General features: G+C 35.0%; 1 protein-coding gene across 1 annotated transcript; it reads left to right on the top strand.

The window, feature by feature from the left end:
* On the top strand, nt 1–17,606 carry MS3_00010239 (uncharacterized protein). The gene is made up of 5 exons (XM_051218597.1): nt 1–289; nt 8,631–8,687; nt 10,179–10,252; nt 12,647–13,023; nt 16,270–17,606. Exons 1-5 carry the CDS (start codon nt 205–207, stop codon nt 17,111–17,113), a joined length of 1,437 nt encoding a protein of 478 aa, XP_051075367.1. The 5' UTR covers nt 1–204; the 3' UTR covers nt 17,114–17,606.
* Nucleotides 17,607–20,571: the final 2,965 nt, after the last annotated feature.

The raw sequence follows: 20,571 nt of genomic DNA, 5'->3' as shown, positions 1-20,571 counted from the left end.
TGAATACTTTAATAAATAGTTAAATTGGTCAGTTTTAGGAAATGGACTAATTTTGTAGTTAGCAACATATACAATTAAGTATTTCTCATTCTATATATTTTATGAACAAAAAGTAATCAAGTCATTGAATAGATTTGAACATTTCGGATATATATATATATATATATATAGTTTTTGAAGAAACCTCTTTTTAAAAAAAAAACAATGCAAAGATTATATGCTAAATCAGTTGCTAATGTTAATACAATTAATATATCTATCATTGGTATGAATGGTTCTGGAAAGTCAGGTAAGATAACAAATTTTCTCTCTTTTATTTTCTTTCTTTTTAAACATTCTACAATAATTTATGAAGTATATTTATCTGTAATAATAGTGTTATTATTAGGTATGGAATGGAGGTACCTGAAAAAGAAACTGGATTACGAGGTGGTCTTAGTGACTTGAGAGCGTGACCGCAGTGCCCAGAGGACAACTGCTTGTGGTCGGTCATACACGACCTTTTATAAGTGATTTTTGTGTTAGCTCCGTACTTGTGAGACCTTACCGTTGGGGACGGATATCTGTGGGATAAGGCGAGGTGTGCATTTTTAGGGTCCAAGCCAGTATAGCTCGGTTGCTTCATCACGATAGACAAGCTCGACCACCACGTCAAGGTAGAAACAACGGTCGGGTGTATACATTCTCTGTCTTCCTTAAACTAGGAGATTAAAATCACTTCATATCTTTCTTTCTACGAACTAATTCTTTCTTCCTCTACTGTATCCTTATATGCAATCTTTCTTTTATATATTACCACCATTGACATAACCACTCCTATGAGCTCGGTGCTCATCTCGTTGTGCTAATGAGGTATGGCGACTTGGACTGTTGTAGCTGACTGACTGAGGTATGGAATGATTGTCAAATAGAGTTAGATCTGATGTTGATTACTTTGATAAATCATTTTGAAATTATTATGATGATAATTTACTATTGAAATTATAGATTTTTAAAAGTAGTCAACGATGTGTTTTACAAAAAGTAAATTATATACATAAATATTATTATCAGCGATTGAAACAATGAATAATCCTTAATTGGATCCAAGATTTATCAACGAAATAAATAAACATTTAAATTATTACACGTTAATAGGATTCACAAAACAATTATGTTCCATACGATTACTCAATTATGTTAAGAAGATGAATTCGTAATCTGTCAGTGTGTGTTAATAAGCCATTTGAAATGTAGAGAAACTGTAGAATAAGAAGGAATATACGTATCTGATCTGATCCCCTTCCTCTTTCTTCTGGTGGTTGAGTGGATTATGATGATCCCGATAACTGAAGTGAAACACGGAATACAATGGACAGCTCAGAACCAATTAGACGATTTGGACTTCGCAGATGACCTAGTCCTCCTATCTCATACACATGAACAAATCCATATGAAGACAACTAGTTTAGCAGCAGCTTCTGCATCAGTAAGCCTTGACATACACAAAGGGAAAAGCAAGATACTTAAATACAACACGGAAAACACCAACTAATCCAATCATAATTAATGGAGAAACTCTGGAACAGGTGGAATCCCTCACATACCTGGTCAGCATCATCGATGAACAAGGACGATCTGATGCAGATGTACAGGCAAGGGTTGGAAAAGCAAGGGTCGCATTACCACAATCGAAGAACATATGCGATTCAAAACAACTGTCTGCAAGACAACATCAAAGTCACAATCTTAAATGCGAACATCAAAACAGTTTCACTGTAAGAAGCTGAAACTTGGAGAACTACCATGACCAAGAAGGTGCAAGTGTTTATAAATAGTTGTCTACGCAAGATACTCAACATCCATTGGCCGGATACCATCAGCAACAGCCTTCTCTGGGAGAGAACAAACCAGCTTCCATCTGAAGAGGAAATTAGTAAAAGACGATTGAAATAGACAGAACATAAATTACGCAAATCACCAAACTTCATCACGAGGCAAGCCCTAACTTGGAATCCTGAAGGGAAGCGGAAAAGAGGAAAGCCAAAGAACACATTACATCGAGAAATAGAAGCAGATATGAAAAGGATGAATAACAACTGGGAAAAGCCGGAAAGAATCACACAGGACAGGGTTCGTTGGAGAGTGGTGGTGGGTGGCTTATACTCCTCCACGAGGAGTAACAGGCTTAAGTAACAAAGTAGAATACCTGGGAACCGAATCATTACCTTACCAAGTACTATCCAATGTAAGCTGTTGAGGAGACAACCAACAATATACTGAACATTCAATGTTATATTGTCTAACAGGACGGAGTTCAGAAGATTATCAATAGTTTGACATTCATCATCATATACAGAATATTAAGTTCAGTCTAAGGTTAAGTATCAGAGAAAATTTTCAATTGTCTATAAATCTATAGAATAGATGAAATGTAGTCAACAATCCAATGTATCTATTTACTAAACATTGAAGTAATAATAATTTTCGATTTTATATGAAGTTTGAGATGACGATAATGTCCAAAACAATAATAAAAGATCCTCAGCTAAACAATCGGACTAAGAAAGTACAATACTACTAAAAGCATCAATCAGAGCTGTAAATGATTAGAGTTTTCCGATCAAAAATATAAATATAAAAATCACTTATATAGCTTAGTTCAGATTATATGAATTTGATCTGTCATTCAATCACCAAAAACTGCTCTGTCTCCAAGTTACACTGAATAGATGTATATATATATATATATATATTACATGAATATCCTTTATTATTATTGTTATAAGTCTCACTACTTATTTGTCACTTCACTTCATTTATCAATGATTCATTCATCTTATCATGAATACAGTAGAACTCTTCTGAAACCGAATATATACACCTATAAAACAAGGACAACCTCTAAATGACTCTATATAACAATTTACATGTTATTATGTCACTATGGTTGATTGAATTTCGATAATTCTAGTAATAATTAAGAAAAATAATGGTTATATAACTTGATTGAAAGTATCAGAAGTATTACTCACTCAATGAAATAAATTATTAAAGCTAAGTATACACTTCTGGTCTATTGTTTTGAATGGAAACCAATCTGAATAACTTAGACTATACATTTCAAGTTGTAGAATCAAGTGAGTCTAAGTTAACTCCTTTTTCTTAATGTACAGGTTAATGGGTGTTTGCTAATGAAGCATTTGTAGATGACACGAAAAAGATGGTTTGTTCCTTTCAGAACTAATACATTTATTTTAATAAATGAAAAGTCCTCACATGAATTAAACTATATAGATAACCAGAAGTGGGTGATGATAACGATACATAATTTTTGTTCCTATATTTATGAAAAAAAGCAACCAATCAGTGTTTATATCTTAATCTCAAAAGAGATAATTTCGTACCTGAATATCTGAAGAGCAACACCTCAGACTATGACGACAGATAAAATTCTTAGAATCATTTAGGGATCACTAGTTCCTTCAAAATTTCAGGTACGCCATGCTATAAACCTAAAACTAGAATGTAACCTTGATCCAATGTTTCCTACTTATGACCTTCAATCACCTAACACCCAAATAAAATGAGTTTCATCGTTACCAAGTCGAAATCAAGTGATTTCTCGTTTTTCAAAAGAGTGAAATGAATATTGCCAACGCATTTTACAGCAATGAATTATGTAACTGATTACTTCAACATTTCACAATAGCATTAGTATCTATTAGTTCTACTCTTGAAAATTTGAACGATGTTGTCCTACAGTATATTTTAACAATAGAATTCACGAGTTGATCTAAACAAGATCACCATTAAAAACCTCGAAGCATTGAATTACCTCTTCGTCCTAGTATGGCACTCATCAGTAACGTCGATCTACCATCCCTCACTCACGACTACAATCAAGGATTTTCGATCTCGCACACCAAACACCTGTCCAATGCTTCCAGGTTTCCAATGATGATCTAGCTCAGATCGAATCATCAATTCAACTGTTAAAATACTACAATCTCTACAAAATATCCCCATAATATCTTTCACCTATATATTGAGAAAATGAATAATTTGTTTATAACAGAATCGAAATACACAAATCAAACAGATGTTTTATACAAAACAAAACACAATTAAATGGCATAATTAAATTCACCATTTATTTATTTATATATTAATTTACTTATATGTTTCAATAGAGCAATTAAGTGAAAGTGTTTTATATACAACAACAAACTGACATTAGATAGATGATTATTGGCAAGTTAACATGATGCATATTTGTGCCAATCACTATGACGATTATAGTGCCCGGCCGACGGATCCGAAGTATTTTGTGTAGACAACCGTTAATAAACACTTGCATCCTCTTCCACCTGGAGCATCTCTGTGGCAACTGCTGGTATCAATCCCGGATAAACGAGGAGCGTTATGCATGGGTTTAGCGATCCCATCTCGTAGAAAACTAACTCGCTAAAGAACACAAACCAGAAACAAAATGATATTCACTAGATCAGTTATTATTTAACCGAATTTCTAATTTTATTGAGAAATTATAGTCAGTTAGTCATAGATTTAACACGCGTGATCTAACATTACGAGAAAACTCATATTTTAGGATCAACTGGAGTAAATTGATTGGTAAGTTGTCATCAGCATTACAGTTAGTCGATATCCTGATTATTTACTGATTCCGGATAATAAACACGAATAAGATTACTCATGTGATTCGAATGTACTCAATATTTATTCGAAAAATGTGTGTGGTGAACATTTTGCATTCATCATCCAGCGAGAGATCAGACATTGTATGACTCCTCAATATTGTACTAACTTTCAGTTGGTGAGTGTGAATTCGATTAAATCTCATCGTGAGATGGAAGAACTGACTGGTTCTTCCTAGTTTTTAATCTATATCGGATAAATTCATTGTGTGATATGGACAACAAATTGTACAATATCCGTACATCTCCTATCTTAGTAGGATTATAATTACTACTTTCTTCACTTACGAGATAAAACGAAAAATCAGGCTTACTATAGGAAGGCTGGGATAACCATTATAATAATAAACTGAATTTCATTTAAGCAGATCACATTATTTTTCATTCCATTAAGGTTACTTATCAAATTTTATAATCTAAATTAAGAAATCATGAAAATGTGAGTAAAAGTGAATGATCCAAGAAAAATGACCACTATATAATCGCCAATTTTCTTCAGACGTCAGGTTTCAAGGTAATGATCAACGGCAGTTTGTTAGTTGTTTATACACAAAGTATTAACCGTTACATTTCACACAAACTTAACTAACAAAAATGGATAAAAAGAACAGCAACTCAATTCACCTAATGCTAGCGTTAAAAGAAGATTAGATTGAAAAAAAAACGAAAAACGTCCGTCAGTGTAAAATATCAGATAATATAGTGATGATAATAATATGTCATTAAGCAGTAGTCAGTGGGCACTGTTTTCAACTGGGAAGTACCGGTTTTCAGTGGTACCCATAATTAGATCAATCTATGACCAAAATCACTTGAAAACTAAATCCATTTTAGAAAACCCCTTAAACCTAACTTCTGCATTTATTAAATGTTATCAATTTTAATTACAGTCAAAAATGTTCCGTAAATAATCTGCATATCAAAGTAGAATAGAAATAATAAATTCAATTCTAGTCATTGGTAATATAAGTGAGTAAAGTGTCATTGAATGATATTGAGTTCGGTCAAATAAAGTTCAGTCAAATCGAAGTATCCATTCCTTAAAAAAATCACAAAGGGGCCATAAAAACACTGGGAAACGTCTTAGCTAATCAGCATTCAATAAAAATGTCCCAGAAACATCTGGAAATTGAAAAGTTACATGCCACATTCCTGATTGGATGATTACCTATCCTGCTAGTGTGTTTAGAAGGGTTCCAGAATTTTCCAAGGCCATCTGAAGTGCTAAAGATACCATGGATTATCTGTACATAAACTAACTTTTAAGTAAAGCGTTCTTTCTATAAATCATACCTTTTCTCTCGTGCTCAAGTTGCCGTTTAGATTTAGCCTTGGTGTTACCAGAAGACTTCAGGAGACCAAATCAAGCGTCCAATTGAAAGATTTATCACATTTGAAATGCGTTTCAATGATAGTGAATTTTTCAAGAATCATATCATTAATTGGAAAATAAGGTTTTGGAGTGTCGGCTGCTATGCTAAGCCCACACAGCTTATTCTAGCTTTGGGAAAGCTATTTTATTCATCCTTCTTGAGTCACATTTTGACCTCGTTAATTATTCACTTATCAACCTTGACTTTTTATGTAAGTGTATGTGTGTGCATTTCTTATCTTATTCATCACATGTCTTTAATTTGTTTTTTCCTGACTATAAATATCGATTCACGCTTGATTAAAATGAGTTGGCTCATATGTCACCTCCATTGTGCGTCATTTCGCTTCACTTTCATCCTTTTGCTTCCTTCACTTTGTTTCTTCGCTTCGTTTGCTTTGATCAACAATTGTACGAAATATACGTATTCAAAACTTAATCGTTGTATTTAACCTATTTAATTCCATTATTATTCGCTAACGCTATTTAAGTCAATGATTATATGAGTATAGGCGATATGTGTATTTCAATAATAATCATACGATCTACCTGGAGTCAGATCTAGGGCCTCTAAAGTTTACTCAGTGTTCGTAATGAAAAAGCTTTTATGTCTAAATAGTGTTGAGAAATATACAGTTTTGGTTTCATTTGTAGTGATTTTTGTAAAAAAAAGACGTCATTTTATCTTTCTGTTCATTAATTAACTCATCTTAAATATAATGACCAATAAATGGTGAACTTGTTTACGATGAAGAATATGATGGATTAATTTGAGCACACAAGTTTATATCAATGTAATTTTTCTTCTAAAGGATACTAGAACTGTAATTGAGCATATCCCATGACCACTTAGTTGAAACACATGAATTATGAATTTAATAGTTGAATTCATGACTCAATTAAAACGAGACCATCATACAAACCTGGAAGCACTGGATAGTTGTTTTATCTCAAGCACGGGGCTCCTCAGCAGTGCGCATCTACGATTCGGCCTTATGAGATTCGAAACCAGGACCAATCGGTCTCGCGCGCGAGCGCTTAACCTCTAGACTACTGCATTGACATCCAACGGTGTTAATATCTAACTTCAACTAGTCCACGAAATTGAACCAACGTCCACCATTGCCTTCTGTGAGTTACTATTTCACAACTTACTATCTCATGACTTCTCACTAGAACTCTAGGAAATACCTTTTAGAGATCGTCACTAGTGAGCATATGATGATTGGTCAGAATCTCGTGAGGCGGGGTCGTGGGTGCGCACTGCTGAAGAGTCCTATACTAGGACGAAACAACCATCCAGTGCTTTCAGGTTTCCATGGTGGTCTAGCTTCAATTGACTCATGATCTCAATTATTAAATTACCTAAATATCCACAAGACCTCTCTCTAATCATGAATTTACAGTATAATCGCCTAATTACTTTAATTAATAGTCACTTGTTTATTGTAGGTTAAATTTGACTCAGAAGAAATATTATTACTTTTAAATTAAATCTTAAGTATTAAAATGGCCACTTTGAGTACTTTAACTGACAAACTGACCATGAAGTTGTATGATAATTAGTACAATTGAGTGTCAAATATCATTCTAAGTGAAGTTGTAAATTTTATGATTATTACACTCTTGAACGATTTTTGTATCAAATAGTTGACAGAAAACGCAACATTATAGAATTTTCAATTATTTGTATACGAATGATTTTGTTTAATACTCATTACAAAGTACTTTCCATTAATGGAAATAGAAATTAGGTCTTTTTGTTCAAATAAAAGCGGGATCTTTATGAACTTATCAATAAGTAAGTTTAGATTATCGAAAGTGTATGCTGACTACCAAAAGATTAGACTAGAATTATGTAAGAAATAACGACATTTAGGAATGATCACAAACCATGATATATATGTCAGGAGGTGTAAACAACCTAACTGGTGTCCATGTGATGATCCTAATAAGTGAATGTTAACCATAGGTGATGTGGCTCAAAATCAGTGGTATTCGTAGATAATTACTCATTTTCTGTCTTCTGTTATTTTTGAGTTTTATTATTCTTTCAGTCTCTACTCAACAATTTTCTTTATCTACTGTTCCATTCACAAATTGACCAATATGTTGAACAAAATTTGACATCTTAATGAATCTAAGTGACATTTCATAAATGACGGTGAAAATCATAGTCACACTGTAATTTGTTTAAGGGTGTCTGAAGTAAGTTTGTCTGAATGTTTTGTGCTAGTTGACACTTTAACAATAAAATCTTAAAAGTCTTGATAAAAATGGTAACACCATAGAGCTGTTTGAACCACAAATCATCTTCTCTAGGAGTTAAACATCAACCTAGTGACAACTGGTATATAACACTAGTTGAGAGGTTCCCATCAATTATTTCAACCATCTAACATGAAAACAAAGTGTTTAGAGATGTTAAGCCATGAAAACAGGTAACGACATATATATATATCAATGCATATTTACCCTGAATGAGATTTAGGTTATCCTGATAATCATCACAAGTAATACGCTTAACTTATTTAATATTTTTTGTTGATATTATTCTACAGCTGTGGTCGTCAAATATCTAACCCGTCGTTTCATTGTGGAATATGCACCTTATCTGAGTAAGTATGATGTGTTTTTTTTGGAACTTGTTTGGTGAAACAACGAAGAATTTTGGAAGAGATAATTACATCATTTTATTCCTAAACAGTTAATTGCGTTCTCAACACTAAGTATAAATAACTCTTTAAAAAACCTTGCTGAACCAGAAAGCCCTAAGATTTAAGTGAATATACATAACGTTTATAAAAAAGTAATTTATGTTTTCATTCACCTTCCAGTTTATAACTGTGAGTCAAATACTTACATATGTTAAGTCTTACCATGTACATCAACGAGCGTCCTTTGTTTAACAACCACTAAAAACTAAGAAGCACTAGACATATGTAATATCCTTTAAATGGGATTCATGAGGTTTAGGTGACGAGTCATGAAGAGTACAGTTCAACCGTGTTCTGTTTGGGGCAGTTATCCAGCAATAACACTGAAATTTGGCTGAGAAATATCACAAATTAATTAAAGTTTAAAATAAAAACCATCGAATATTAGACTAAAAGTCATATGGTTACATGTTTAATGAGAGATTTGAAGATCTTAGGTTCCGTGCGATCATAGATGCATAATAATGAAGAATTCTGTACTAGAACAAAGAAGATGTCTATTTCATAGTGGCTGTAAATGATTTCCTAATGAAGGTCAGTTCGTAATTTAAACTATAAAAGAATTAATATCAGAAGGCGTTTTTCGTGGATATTATAGTAATTTCGGTGGTTGAGATCATGAGTCAATTGTGATAAGTCTTATCGATTGAACGCTATATTAGTTTCCTAAGCTATTCTGGTACCCCGAAAGCTAGAACTGCACAGCGACTTGAACACCAGAGAGAAGACACTAGTATGAGGGAAAATACTTTACTCTGAGTTTCATTTTATTACAGAAAATATAGGGTTTTTATAATATATCTAAATGTCCTTGGGTCGCTGGAATACTCTGGAATGCTACTAAACATAGTAGCACTGTAGTAGCCAACCAATCAGAGCTTCCGCATGTGACGTTTCGCTACCGCGATATTTCTGGCCAAGACTCCAAATGAACGCTGATTGGACGAAACACTTCTTAGTGTTTCTTGATGCTTGCTTGTCTTTTGCAAGCGATTTCTGGATCACCCCAGCAAATTGAAGTTAGATCATCATGGGAAACCTGGAAGCACTGGACGGCCGTTTCGTCCTATCTTGGGACTCCTCAGCAGTGCGCATCTACGATCCTGCCTCGCAAGATTCGAACCCAGGATCTATTGGTCTCGCGCGCGAACGCCTTGATATACTTTGCAATTGTCATTATTAAAAGAGATATATATCTTGATACTTCATTTTCTATAAATCTTATGATTAATTTCATTAAAAGTTAAGATTAAAACGTTACTTACATTCGGTGTTTGTTATCAAGAAACGTTTCAATAAAACTAGTTGGTCTGTTGTAGAGTTTTTACTGAACTGATTAATCTATTTATTTCTTATACATTGTATTGATCAACTGCTTATTTATATGTTTAGGTGACAGTTATACGAAAGCTGATTCAGTCGATGGCCATGAATTAACAGTGAACATTCAGGATACATCTGATAGTGTAAGAATAAGTTTGTTTTAATAATGATTGAAATAAATGAATATTTAATTGAGATATACTGAATGATTTTAATCTTGTGACATAAATTAACTAACAGAATATTCTATACAATCATAATGTCCCATTACGTTTTAAATAAGTATTGGTTAAGTGTTCAGTAATACTTACATTTTAAGTCTTGTTACAACTATGAACTACTAAACTTCGACTAACGTTGTGTAGTGAACGAGAATACAAGAGTGGACAATCCAATGTATTTAATACAACATTATAGAATCTCTTAGTAAAATATGAGAACCATGCAATAAATACTTCAGTTGCAAAATGTCAATCAATCGTCTCAGATTTTATTGTTCTTTCGTTTCCACACCAATCATTCTTTTTCTAGTTCCTTCGATCTTCTTAACCTTTTTCTGTCACGTATTTCACTTCTCATTGATGATATATACTACTTACATCTACTGACACCAGTAGCACACACCACAATAAAAGGCATAGTGGAAAATCATGATTGGTGAAGTTTAATTATGATAGAATTGAGACAGTATCACATTAGTTGTATTAGATAATGTCGTTTCATATTGTAGATTGATTGAAGTTTGGATCGTCAATCATTAACAACTGATTAAGTAGTTTGGAAATACCATTTTCTCTACGAGATTTGAAAGTTTTACGTCTTTTCTAAGGGGAGGGGGAATTTCGGATAAATTACTTCATTATACTATCAAACTATTATGAAAGAGATCATTATAATGTGTTTCATGGTTTTATTAGTATTTCAACTAACTTTAGTTATTAACAAAAGCCGAATTCTTCACAAAACTCTCAACTGAACGTAGTATCTTATTGAAAAATCAACATCAGTAATTTAAGGTCAATAAGAACCAATCAACGTCGAGGTGTACAGAACAATCTGTGAAACTCATATGGAGAAATTCGAACACTTCACTTCTATCTGAAGTTTGTGCTGATGATGTCGTTCAGAAGAACAATGAAATCTCCACGACCAAACCATCCAGCTCAGAGAACAAAACTTCATCAAAATCATCCACAAATCTTCTCCACCATCTCAACATCAGTAATGTTTTTTGAAAAAATCACTCTCTGAAACATTTGTCTTTATTTCACTTAGTAATTAGTTAGTAGTACATATAAAAATGTCTCCTGTTGATTTTATGCTTAAAACATACAAAGTAAACAATTACTTAGTACAAAAATTGTTTACTCATGTAGTAACAATGTAGTGTAAATACTGACAGTATATTTTAATCTAAGAAAAATACTTCTATGATGTAGAAATAGTTCGAGTTATATGAGAAACATGTGTTGTTTATAAATGATTTTTTCTTGAATGTCACTAAGTGAATTTTTCATCAAAAATACTTCTTTTTTTAAAGAATTCAGGAATAATTAAATAGGTTTATTGTAGTTCTACAGAAATAGAATAAAGTCTATATGTGTTCAATATAGTGTGGTGTGTGTTACTGATGTTGACAGATATAAGTAGTATGTATCATCAATGAGACGCGAAATTCTTGACAGCAGAAGGTTAAAAAGATCGAAGGAATGAGAACGAGAACAAAGAATGATTGGTGTAGAGACGAAAGAACAATGAAATCTGAGATGATTGATTGACATTTCGCAGATGAAGTATTTACTATATGGTTCTCAGATTTTACTAAGAGATTCTGTAATTAACACAATTAGCAAATGTTATATCACTAGCTTAGTCTCACATAATTATTGTGTTATTGTAAGTGTATTTTAATGACAGCTTTAAGTGATTTCACAACATTCACCTCAACTAAGTCGATTGTGATAATCGTCTTTGAGTTGATATAGTAAAGCTTTGACAGATGTTGGATAGAGCAATCATATAAAGTACCAGTATAGGGGTTGTGGAGATTATTAAGTTTTGATTGAGATCATGAATCGATTGATGTTAGACCACCGCTGGAAACCAGGAAGCACTGGATGGCCGTTTCGTCCTACTGTGGGACTACTCATCAGTGTACATCCACGATCCCGCCCGCAAGATTCGGACTGAGGACCTTCAGTCTCACGCGCGAACGCTTAACCTACTGAACCACTGAACCGGCATCCAATGGTGTTAGTGTCTAACTTCAACCAATCCACGAAATCGCGCGACTGAAGGCCTTGGGTTCGAATCCCGCGAGCGAGGTCGTGGATGCGAACTGCTGAGGAGTCCCACAATAGGACGAAACAGCTGTTCAGTGCTTCTAGGTTTACAACGGTGGTCTAACATCAATCGATTCATGATCTCAATCAAAAATATAAAATGTTTATAATTTTCTTGTTTCAGTTAGTACGACAAATAAATGATTGATATTAAGTTCAAATGAGTGATTACTTTGATTTCATTTCATTTCATAGGATGAAATTGATCTTGATGATATAATTAAATGGTCACAGGCAATTATTATATTATTTTCTATGACAAGTCGCCGAAGTTTTTATCGTGCTCAAGAACTTGTTGAAGCAATTCATTCACAATCTGAATTAATTGACAGAAAACCAAAATTATCAGGAACACAACAATCTAAATCAAATAATTCACAACACATAAATACATCATCATCAACATCATTAAGTACTTCATCAGTTTCATCAGTAAATCCTTATTCTAGCAGTACACAACATAGTTTGACACAATCTGGTTCGTTAAGACGTTCAGCATTATATAATATTAATACTGTCAAACCACCTAGTATAATACTTGTTGCGAATAAATCAGATTTGGAACGATTTCGGTAAGTAATTATGTAAAAGAAAATGTTTAAAAAGGTTGAACAGTAAAGAAGCACTAATGTAGTCACTACGTTCAGTAACATATATATATATCTATATTATTGTTTATTAATACTTAAACAGTTTATATTCACGGTTAAGTAACTTTAAGAATGGATTTGGTAGAAATAGAAATCTTTGTTGAACGATGTTGTCCTATAGCATATTTTAACAATAGAATTCACGAGTTGATCTAAACAAGATCACCATTAAAAACCTCGAAGCATTGAATTACCTCTTCGTCCTAGTATGGCACTCATCAGTAACGTCGATCTACCATCCCTCACTCACGACTACAATCAAGGATTTTCGATCTCGCACACCAAACACCTGTCCAATGCTTCCAGGTTTCCAATGATGATCTAGCTCAGATCGAATCATCAATTCAACTGTTAAAATACTACAATCTCTACAAAATATCCCCATAATATCTTTCACCTATATATTGAGAAAATGAATAATTTGTTTATAACAGAATCGAAATACACAAATCAAACAGATGTTTTATACAAAACAAAACACAATTAAATGGCATAATTAAATTCACCATTTATTTATTTATTTATTAATTTACTTATATGTTTCAATAGAGCAATTAAGTGAAAGTGTTTTATATACAACAACAAACTGACATTAGATAGATGATTATTGGCAAGTTAACATGATGCATATTTGTGCCAATCACTATGATGATTATAGATGACTGACTGAGTAATCCAAATGGTAAATCAATATCAGAAAACTAATAGATAACTGTTTATTTTCAATTGATCATAAATTTAAAAGTGAAGATTATTTTTCAATCGTAAGTTGACCAGTTTATCTAATGTTGTTGCTTACTTACACTTGTTACCATCAATGGAGCATAGACTGCCGACCAGTATTCTCCAACACACTCTGTCCCACTCTGCCTTCTTTTCTAGTTCTACACAATTGTTGTTCATTCTTCTCATGTCTGTCTCCATTTCTCGGAGTGACGTGTTCTTTGATCTTCCTCTTCTCTTTTGGCTCTGAGGACTGCATGTGAGAGTTTGCCTTGTGAAGCAGTTGTGTGTTTTCCTCAATGTGTGTACTATCTACCCCCAGTGCTCCCTCCTAATTTCTTCCTCCACTGGAATCTGGTTTGTTCTCTCCCACAGTATGTTGTTGCTGATAGTGTCTGACCAACGGATCCGAAGTATTTTGTGTAGACAACCGTTAATAAACACTTGCATCCTCTTCCACCTGGAGCATCTCTGTGGCAACTGCTGGTATCAATCCCGGATAAACGAGGAGCGTTATGCATGGGTTTAGCGATCCCATCTCGTAGAAAACTAACTCGCTAAAGAACACAAACCAGAAACAAAATGATATTCACTAGATCAGTTATTATTTAACCGAATTTCTAATTTTATTGAGAAATTATAGTCAGTTAGTCATAGATTTAACACGCGTGATCTAACATTACGAGAAAACTCATATTTTAGGATCAACTGGAGTAAATTGATTGGTAAGTTGTCATCAGCATTACAGTTAGTCGATATCCTGATTATTTACTGATTCCGGATAATAAACACGAATAAGATTACTCATGTGATTCGAATGTACTCAATATTTATTCGAAAAATGTGTGTGGTGAACATTTTGCATTCATCATCCAGCGAGAGATCAGACATTGTATGACTCCTCAATATTGTACTAACTTTCAGTTGGTGAGTGTGAATTCGATTAAATCTCATCGTGAGATGGAAGAACTGACTGGTTCTTCCTAGTTTTTAATCTATATCGGATAAATTCATTGTGTGATATGGACAACAAATTGTACAATATCCGTACATCTCCTATCTTAGTAGGATTATAATTACTACTTTCTTCACTTACGAGAATGAAACAAAAAAATCAGGCTTACTATCAGAATGCTAGGAAGACCAATATAATAATAAACTGAATTTTATTTATTCAGATCACATTTTTTTGATGTAGAACAAGTTTGGTAACTAATCTACAGCTCATAAAAACTTTCAATCATTACATCTAACTACTATATATAATTTTAAGTAGCTGAACAAAATCAATAATTCATTATTCTATTGGTTGTTTGAGTCTTCCCATTGATCTTCAGAACTGAAATTGATCAATCTTATATTGGCATTTGTATGTCTTGTACAAATCGCCTCGGTATTGCCTTAGGTCGCAAGCATTATGAGCATAGATTTATGGTTGCTAGCATTGGAATCCAGGATGCACGTTTCGTCCTGTTTGGGACTGGTTGTCTGGATGCACCTGCATCGCAGAGTGTATTTTTATTAGGGCAGTCGACCCCAGTACCGTTCACTTCAAACGCCATCACGTTATCCACTTAGCTACTGAGTCCAGATAGCTACTTGCTTGTGCAATGTTGTAAAGTTTTAATTCATTTTGTGTTGGTTGACCGAATCTTCCCATTGATGTTTAGTATTGGAATTGATCGGTCTCTTTTTGCACAAGCTAATGGCTATCTGGACTCAGTAGCTAAGTAGATAGTGCAATGGCGTTTGAAGAGAACTGTACTGGGTTCTAGTCCAGGAGTGAACATAAACCCTGAGATTTAGACGTATCCAGCTGACGAGTCCCAAATAGGACGAAGCTGATAACCGCCATCCATTTCTGCTTTTAAATCAATAGTCATTTAGAGCAGTTTTTGTTGTTCCATCGTACTGAGGCTGATTAGCTGTTTAATAATATTGATAATTGAGTTAGTGTATATTTCATTTAATAGAAGGAGTTACAATGACAACTTAAATCGAAATATGTTTCCATTTTGTGATTCTACCTGGTTATTATCTGTATAGAAGGACAATTTGTAAATCATGCTAACAAGTAACCTTGTTAAATCCTGACTGTGAATGACTGTGAATCAGTCACTTATCGTCTATAAACAAACTTATCAAGTAATTTAAGCTAATAAATGTAACATCAGGATAAAGAGAGGAAAAAGTTAAAATGATTATCATTGAGTCAAATAAAGTGGGATAGATGTAACAGAAGTTGAATGAAAATAATAAGACTTTCGAGTAAGATACATCACTCAGAAATATGTGAACAAATCACTTTGCATAACTGTCCAATGCTGATGTATCACTGATTTAAACCTTTTCATTAACTTCATTGTTGTATTGTATGTTTGAGTAAAATTCAATAACACGTCACAGAAGTGCAATAATCCCTTTTTCTGTCCTAAATTTGTGTAGTTTGGTTCAAAAAGCAGAAGCTGAAGAGTTTGCGAAATTTCATGGAATTCCATATTACGAGATAACTGTTACTGAAACCTATAAAGAAGTTCAAACTATTTTCCATGCAGCAGCCCGTCTTTGTCTTCAATCAAAAGGTTTGAAACCACGTCAAATGAATGGACAGACTACATCGAGCGGTAGAGGTATTCTTCCTGGTGGGAATCCTCCTAGTGTATTAACAAGTTTAGCAGTGTCACCAAGTCTGTTACTACAGAAAAAATCAACATCTGTATCACCTAATCTCGAAGTGACAACAAGTACAGAATCTGAATTGAATACAACAACAACAGCAACAACAGGTGGGTCTGCTTCAATTCTTTCCAATCTTAAATTAAGGGCAGCCAGTCCTAATTTGGTTACAAGTGGGATAAAAACACCAACATCTATTAGATTCATTGGATCACAATCTATTCTAAATTCAAAACTACCCCCAACTCCACCCAACCAACCAGTCACTCAACTTTCTTCAACTCAACAACAACAAACGAATTCAAAACCTGTCACAATCCAACCTACATCAATGACACAAACACCAAATACATTAACTCGTAAACATCCAAGTGTAAGTAGTAGTCAACCAACAACGGAACAACAAACAACATCTTCTATTACACCAGCTAATATTAATCAAACATTATCAACATCACAAATACAATTAAATAAAAAACCACCTTCTATAACACTTCCTCAACCAAAAAAATCCGGTTTAGGTTTTAAATTTTTCTCTAAAAAAGTAATTTATTGCAAACAGTTTCCTTTTTTGTTTTTCCAATGTTTTATTAATTATTATTATAAATTATAAGAATAATCCTCATCATATTAGAATGAAGATAAATGTTGAATGCATATTTTTTTTATAAAATCAGTACTTATGCTCATTTATAATTTCGGTGTAATTTCTGGCTAGTAACAAAGCCATACATCCAAATATACATACATATATACACATATATATATATATATATATATATATATATATATATATATATATAGCTGTTGGTTAACTGAAAGCATAACATATTTTCATTTGAACTATCATATTAGTGTTGTTAAGTAGGTAAACAGAACCTTGTATTGATTCATCTTTTACTTTATTTAATTGTTTTCTAGTTATTATTGCCATTGAATACTACTATTCTAGTTGTATATTGTGAATAATGAAAATCTTATTTTATTATATAAAATAATAGTAAATTGTATTTCTATAAGGTTGAGATTTGATTTTTAAATTGTACAGACGAAATTCTACATCTTTATTATATTAATAATAATAATAATAAATATCATCATATATATATACATACAAATCGTTTTGTACATTAGTAATGATATGTAAAGATCATTATGAATGTTTAGTGATCCGGGATCTGACTCTAGTGAGATCGTTTCTGATTGTTATTGAGATATACATATTGTTAATCGTCGTATATAATTATCAACTTAGATTGCGTTAGTGAATAAAGGAATTTAATAAGCCAAGTAGAAGAATGGATTCACAGTTGATTGATCATGGGGTGGTGATCAATGTCATGTGTGTCAAGTCCTTCTTTACTGCAGATAGAATGCTATCGACCATGTTGCAATGTGACCACCAGTCTAGGTGACTCGACATTGCGGGCACTATATATTGAGATTAGATGGTGGTTGGAGGTAGTCGACAGTGTCGAGTCGCCTAGACTGGTGGCCACATTGCAACATGATCGATAGCATTCGATCTGCACTAATAGGGACTAGACAAGCATGAGATTGATCACCACCCAGTGATCAATCAATTGTGATTACATCTCAGTCCTACAGGAGGTTAGTCACGGCTCGGATAGCTCAGTGGTAACGTCTCTGACTGTGAAGCTGGGTGACACGAGATCGAATCCGTCAGGGAGCACCAGTTCCCTCAAGATTACAGATACACCTTGCTGACGAGTGCCAAGTAGCACGAAACCCGGGTCCAGGGTTTCCTGTTGACTACCTCCAACCACCATCTGGAAGAGTGAATTTTCTAAAAATATATATTTTGTACAATCGTTGTTTGGAACAGATAATCAAAGAGACGTAGAGAAGGAAGCGAAGAAGAGAGAGAGAGAAACAACACGTAGTGGAGAAGGCATGTGAGAAAACTTCAATTAATCAAGAGTGAATTAACATTTATAATCACACAAAAATAAACCACAGATATGTGGTAAGTAGGATAAGATGTACTCACACATATACGCTCATATAAAAACAAACAAGATTGATAAGAATTCAGATTAGATGGTGGTTGGAGGTAGTCAACAGGAAACCCTGGACCCGGGTTTCGTGCTACTTGGCACTCGTCAGCAAGGTGTATCTGTAATCTTGAGGGAACTGGTGCTCCCTGGCGGATTCGATCTCGTGTCACCCAGCTTCACAGTCAGAGACGTTACCACTGAGCTATCCGAGCCGTGACTAACCTCCTGTAGGACTGAGATGTAATCACAATTGATTGATCACTGGGTGGTGATCAATCTCATGCTTGTCTAGTCCCTATTAGTGCAGATCGAATGCTATCGATCATGTTGCAATGTGGCCACCAGTCTAGGTGACTCGACACTGCGGGCACTATGTATTGAGATTAGATGGTGGTTGGAGGTAGTCAACAGGAAACCCTGGACCCGGGTTTCGTGCTACTTGGCACTCGTCAGCAAGGTGTATCTGTAATCTTGAGGGAACTGGTGCTCCCTGACGGATTCGATCTCGTGTCACCCAGCTTCACAGTCAGAGACGTTACCACTGAGCTATCCGAGCCGTGACTAACCTCCTGTAGGACTGAGATGTAATCACAATTGATTGATCACTGGGTGGTGATCAATCTCATGCTTGTCTAGTCCCTATTAGTGCAGATCGAATGCTATCGATCATGTTGCAATGTGGCCACCAGTCTAGGTGACTCGACACTGCGGGCACTATGTATTGAGATTAGATGGTGGTTGGAGATAGTCAACAGGAAACCCTGGACCCGGGTTTCGTGCTACTTGGCACTCGTCAGCAAGGTGTACCTGTAATCTTGAGGGAACTGGTGCTCCCTGACGGATTCGATCTCGTGTCACCCAGCTTCACAGTCAGAGACGTTACCACTGAGCTATCCGAGCCGTGACTAACCTCCTGTAGGACTGAGATGTAATCACAATTGATTGATCACTGGGTGGTGATCAATCTCATGCTTGTCTAGTCCCTATTAGTGCAGATCGAATGCTATCGATCATGTTGCAATGTGGCCACCAGTCTAGGTGACTCGACACTGCGGGCACTATGTATTGAGATTAGATGGTGGTTGGAGGTAGTCAACAGGAAACCCTGGACCCGGGTTTCGTGCTACTTGGCACTCGTCAGCAAGGTGTATCTGTAATCTTGAGGGAACTGGTGCTCCCTGGCGGATTCGATCTCGTGTCACCCAGCTTCACAGTCAGAGACGTTACCACTGAGCTATCCGAGCCGTGACTAACCTCCTGTAGGACTGAGATGTAATCACAATTGATTGATCACTGGGTGGTGATCAATCTCATGCTTGTCTAGTCCCTATTAGTGCAGATCGAATGCTATCGATCATGTTGCAATGTGGCCACCAGTCTAGGTGACTCGACACTGCGGGCACTATGTATTGAGATTAGATGGTGGTTGGAGGTAGTCAACAGGAAACCCTGGACCCGGGTTTCGTGCTACTTGGCACTCGTCAGCAAGGTGTATCTGTAATCTTGAGGGAACTGGTGCTCCCTGGCGGATTCGATCTCGTGTCACCCAGCTTCACAGTCAGAGACGTTACCACTGAGCTATCCGAGCCGTGACTAACCTCCTGTAGGACTGAGATGTAATCACAATTGATTGATCACTGGGTGGTGATCAATCTCATGCTTGTCTAGTCCCTATTAGTGCAGATCGAATGCTATCGATCATGTTGCAATGTGGCCACCAGTCTAGGTGACTCGACACTGCGGGCACTATGTATTGAGATTAGATGGTGGTTGGAGGTAGTCAACAGGAAACCTTGGACGCGGGTTTCGTGCTACTTGGCACTCGTCAGCAAGGTGTATCTGTAATCTTGAGGGAACTGGTGCTCCCTGACGGATTCGATCTCGTGTCACCCAGCTTCACAGTCAGAGACGTTACCACTGAGCTATCCGAGCCGTGACTAACCTCCTGTAGGACTGAGATGTAATCACAATTGATTGATCACTGGGTGGTGATCAATCTCATGCTTGTCTAGTCCCTATTAGTGCAGATCGAATGCTATCGATCATGTTGCAA

This window comes from Schistosoma haematobium, chromosome 1, assembly GCF_000699445.3.
Source record: "Schistosoma haematobium chromosome 1, whole genome shotgun sequence".
Lineage (NCBI taxonomy): Eukaryota > Metazoa > Platyhelminthes > Trematoda > Strigeidida > Schistosomatidae > Schistosoma > Schistosoma haematobium.
Note: the sequence above shows the minus strand (reverse complement) of the source record. Positions and strands in the feature narration are given on the sequence as shown.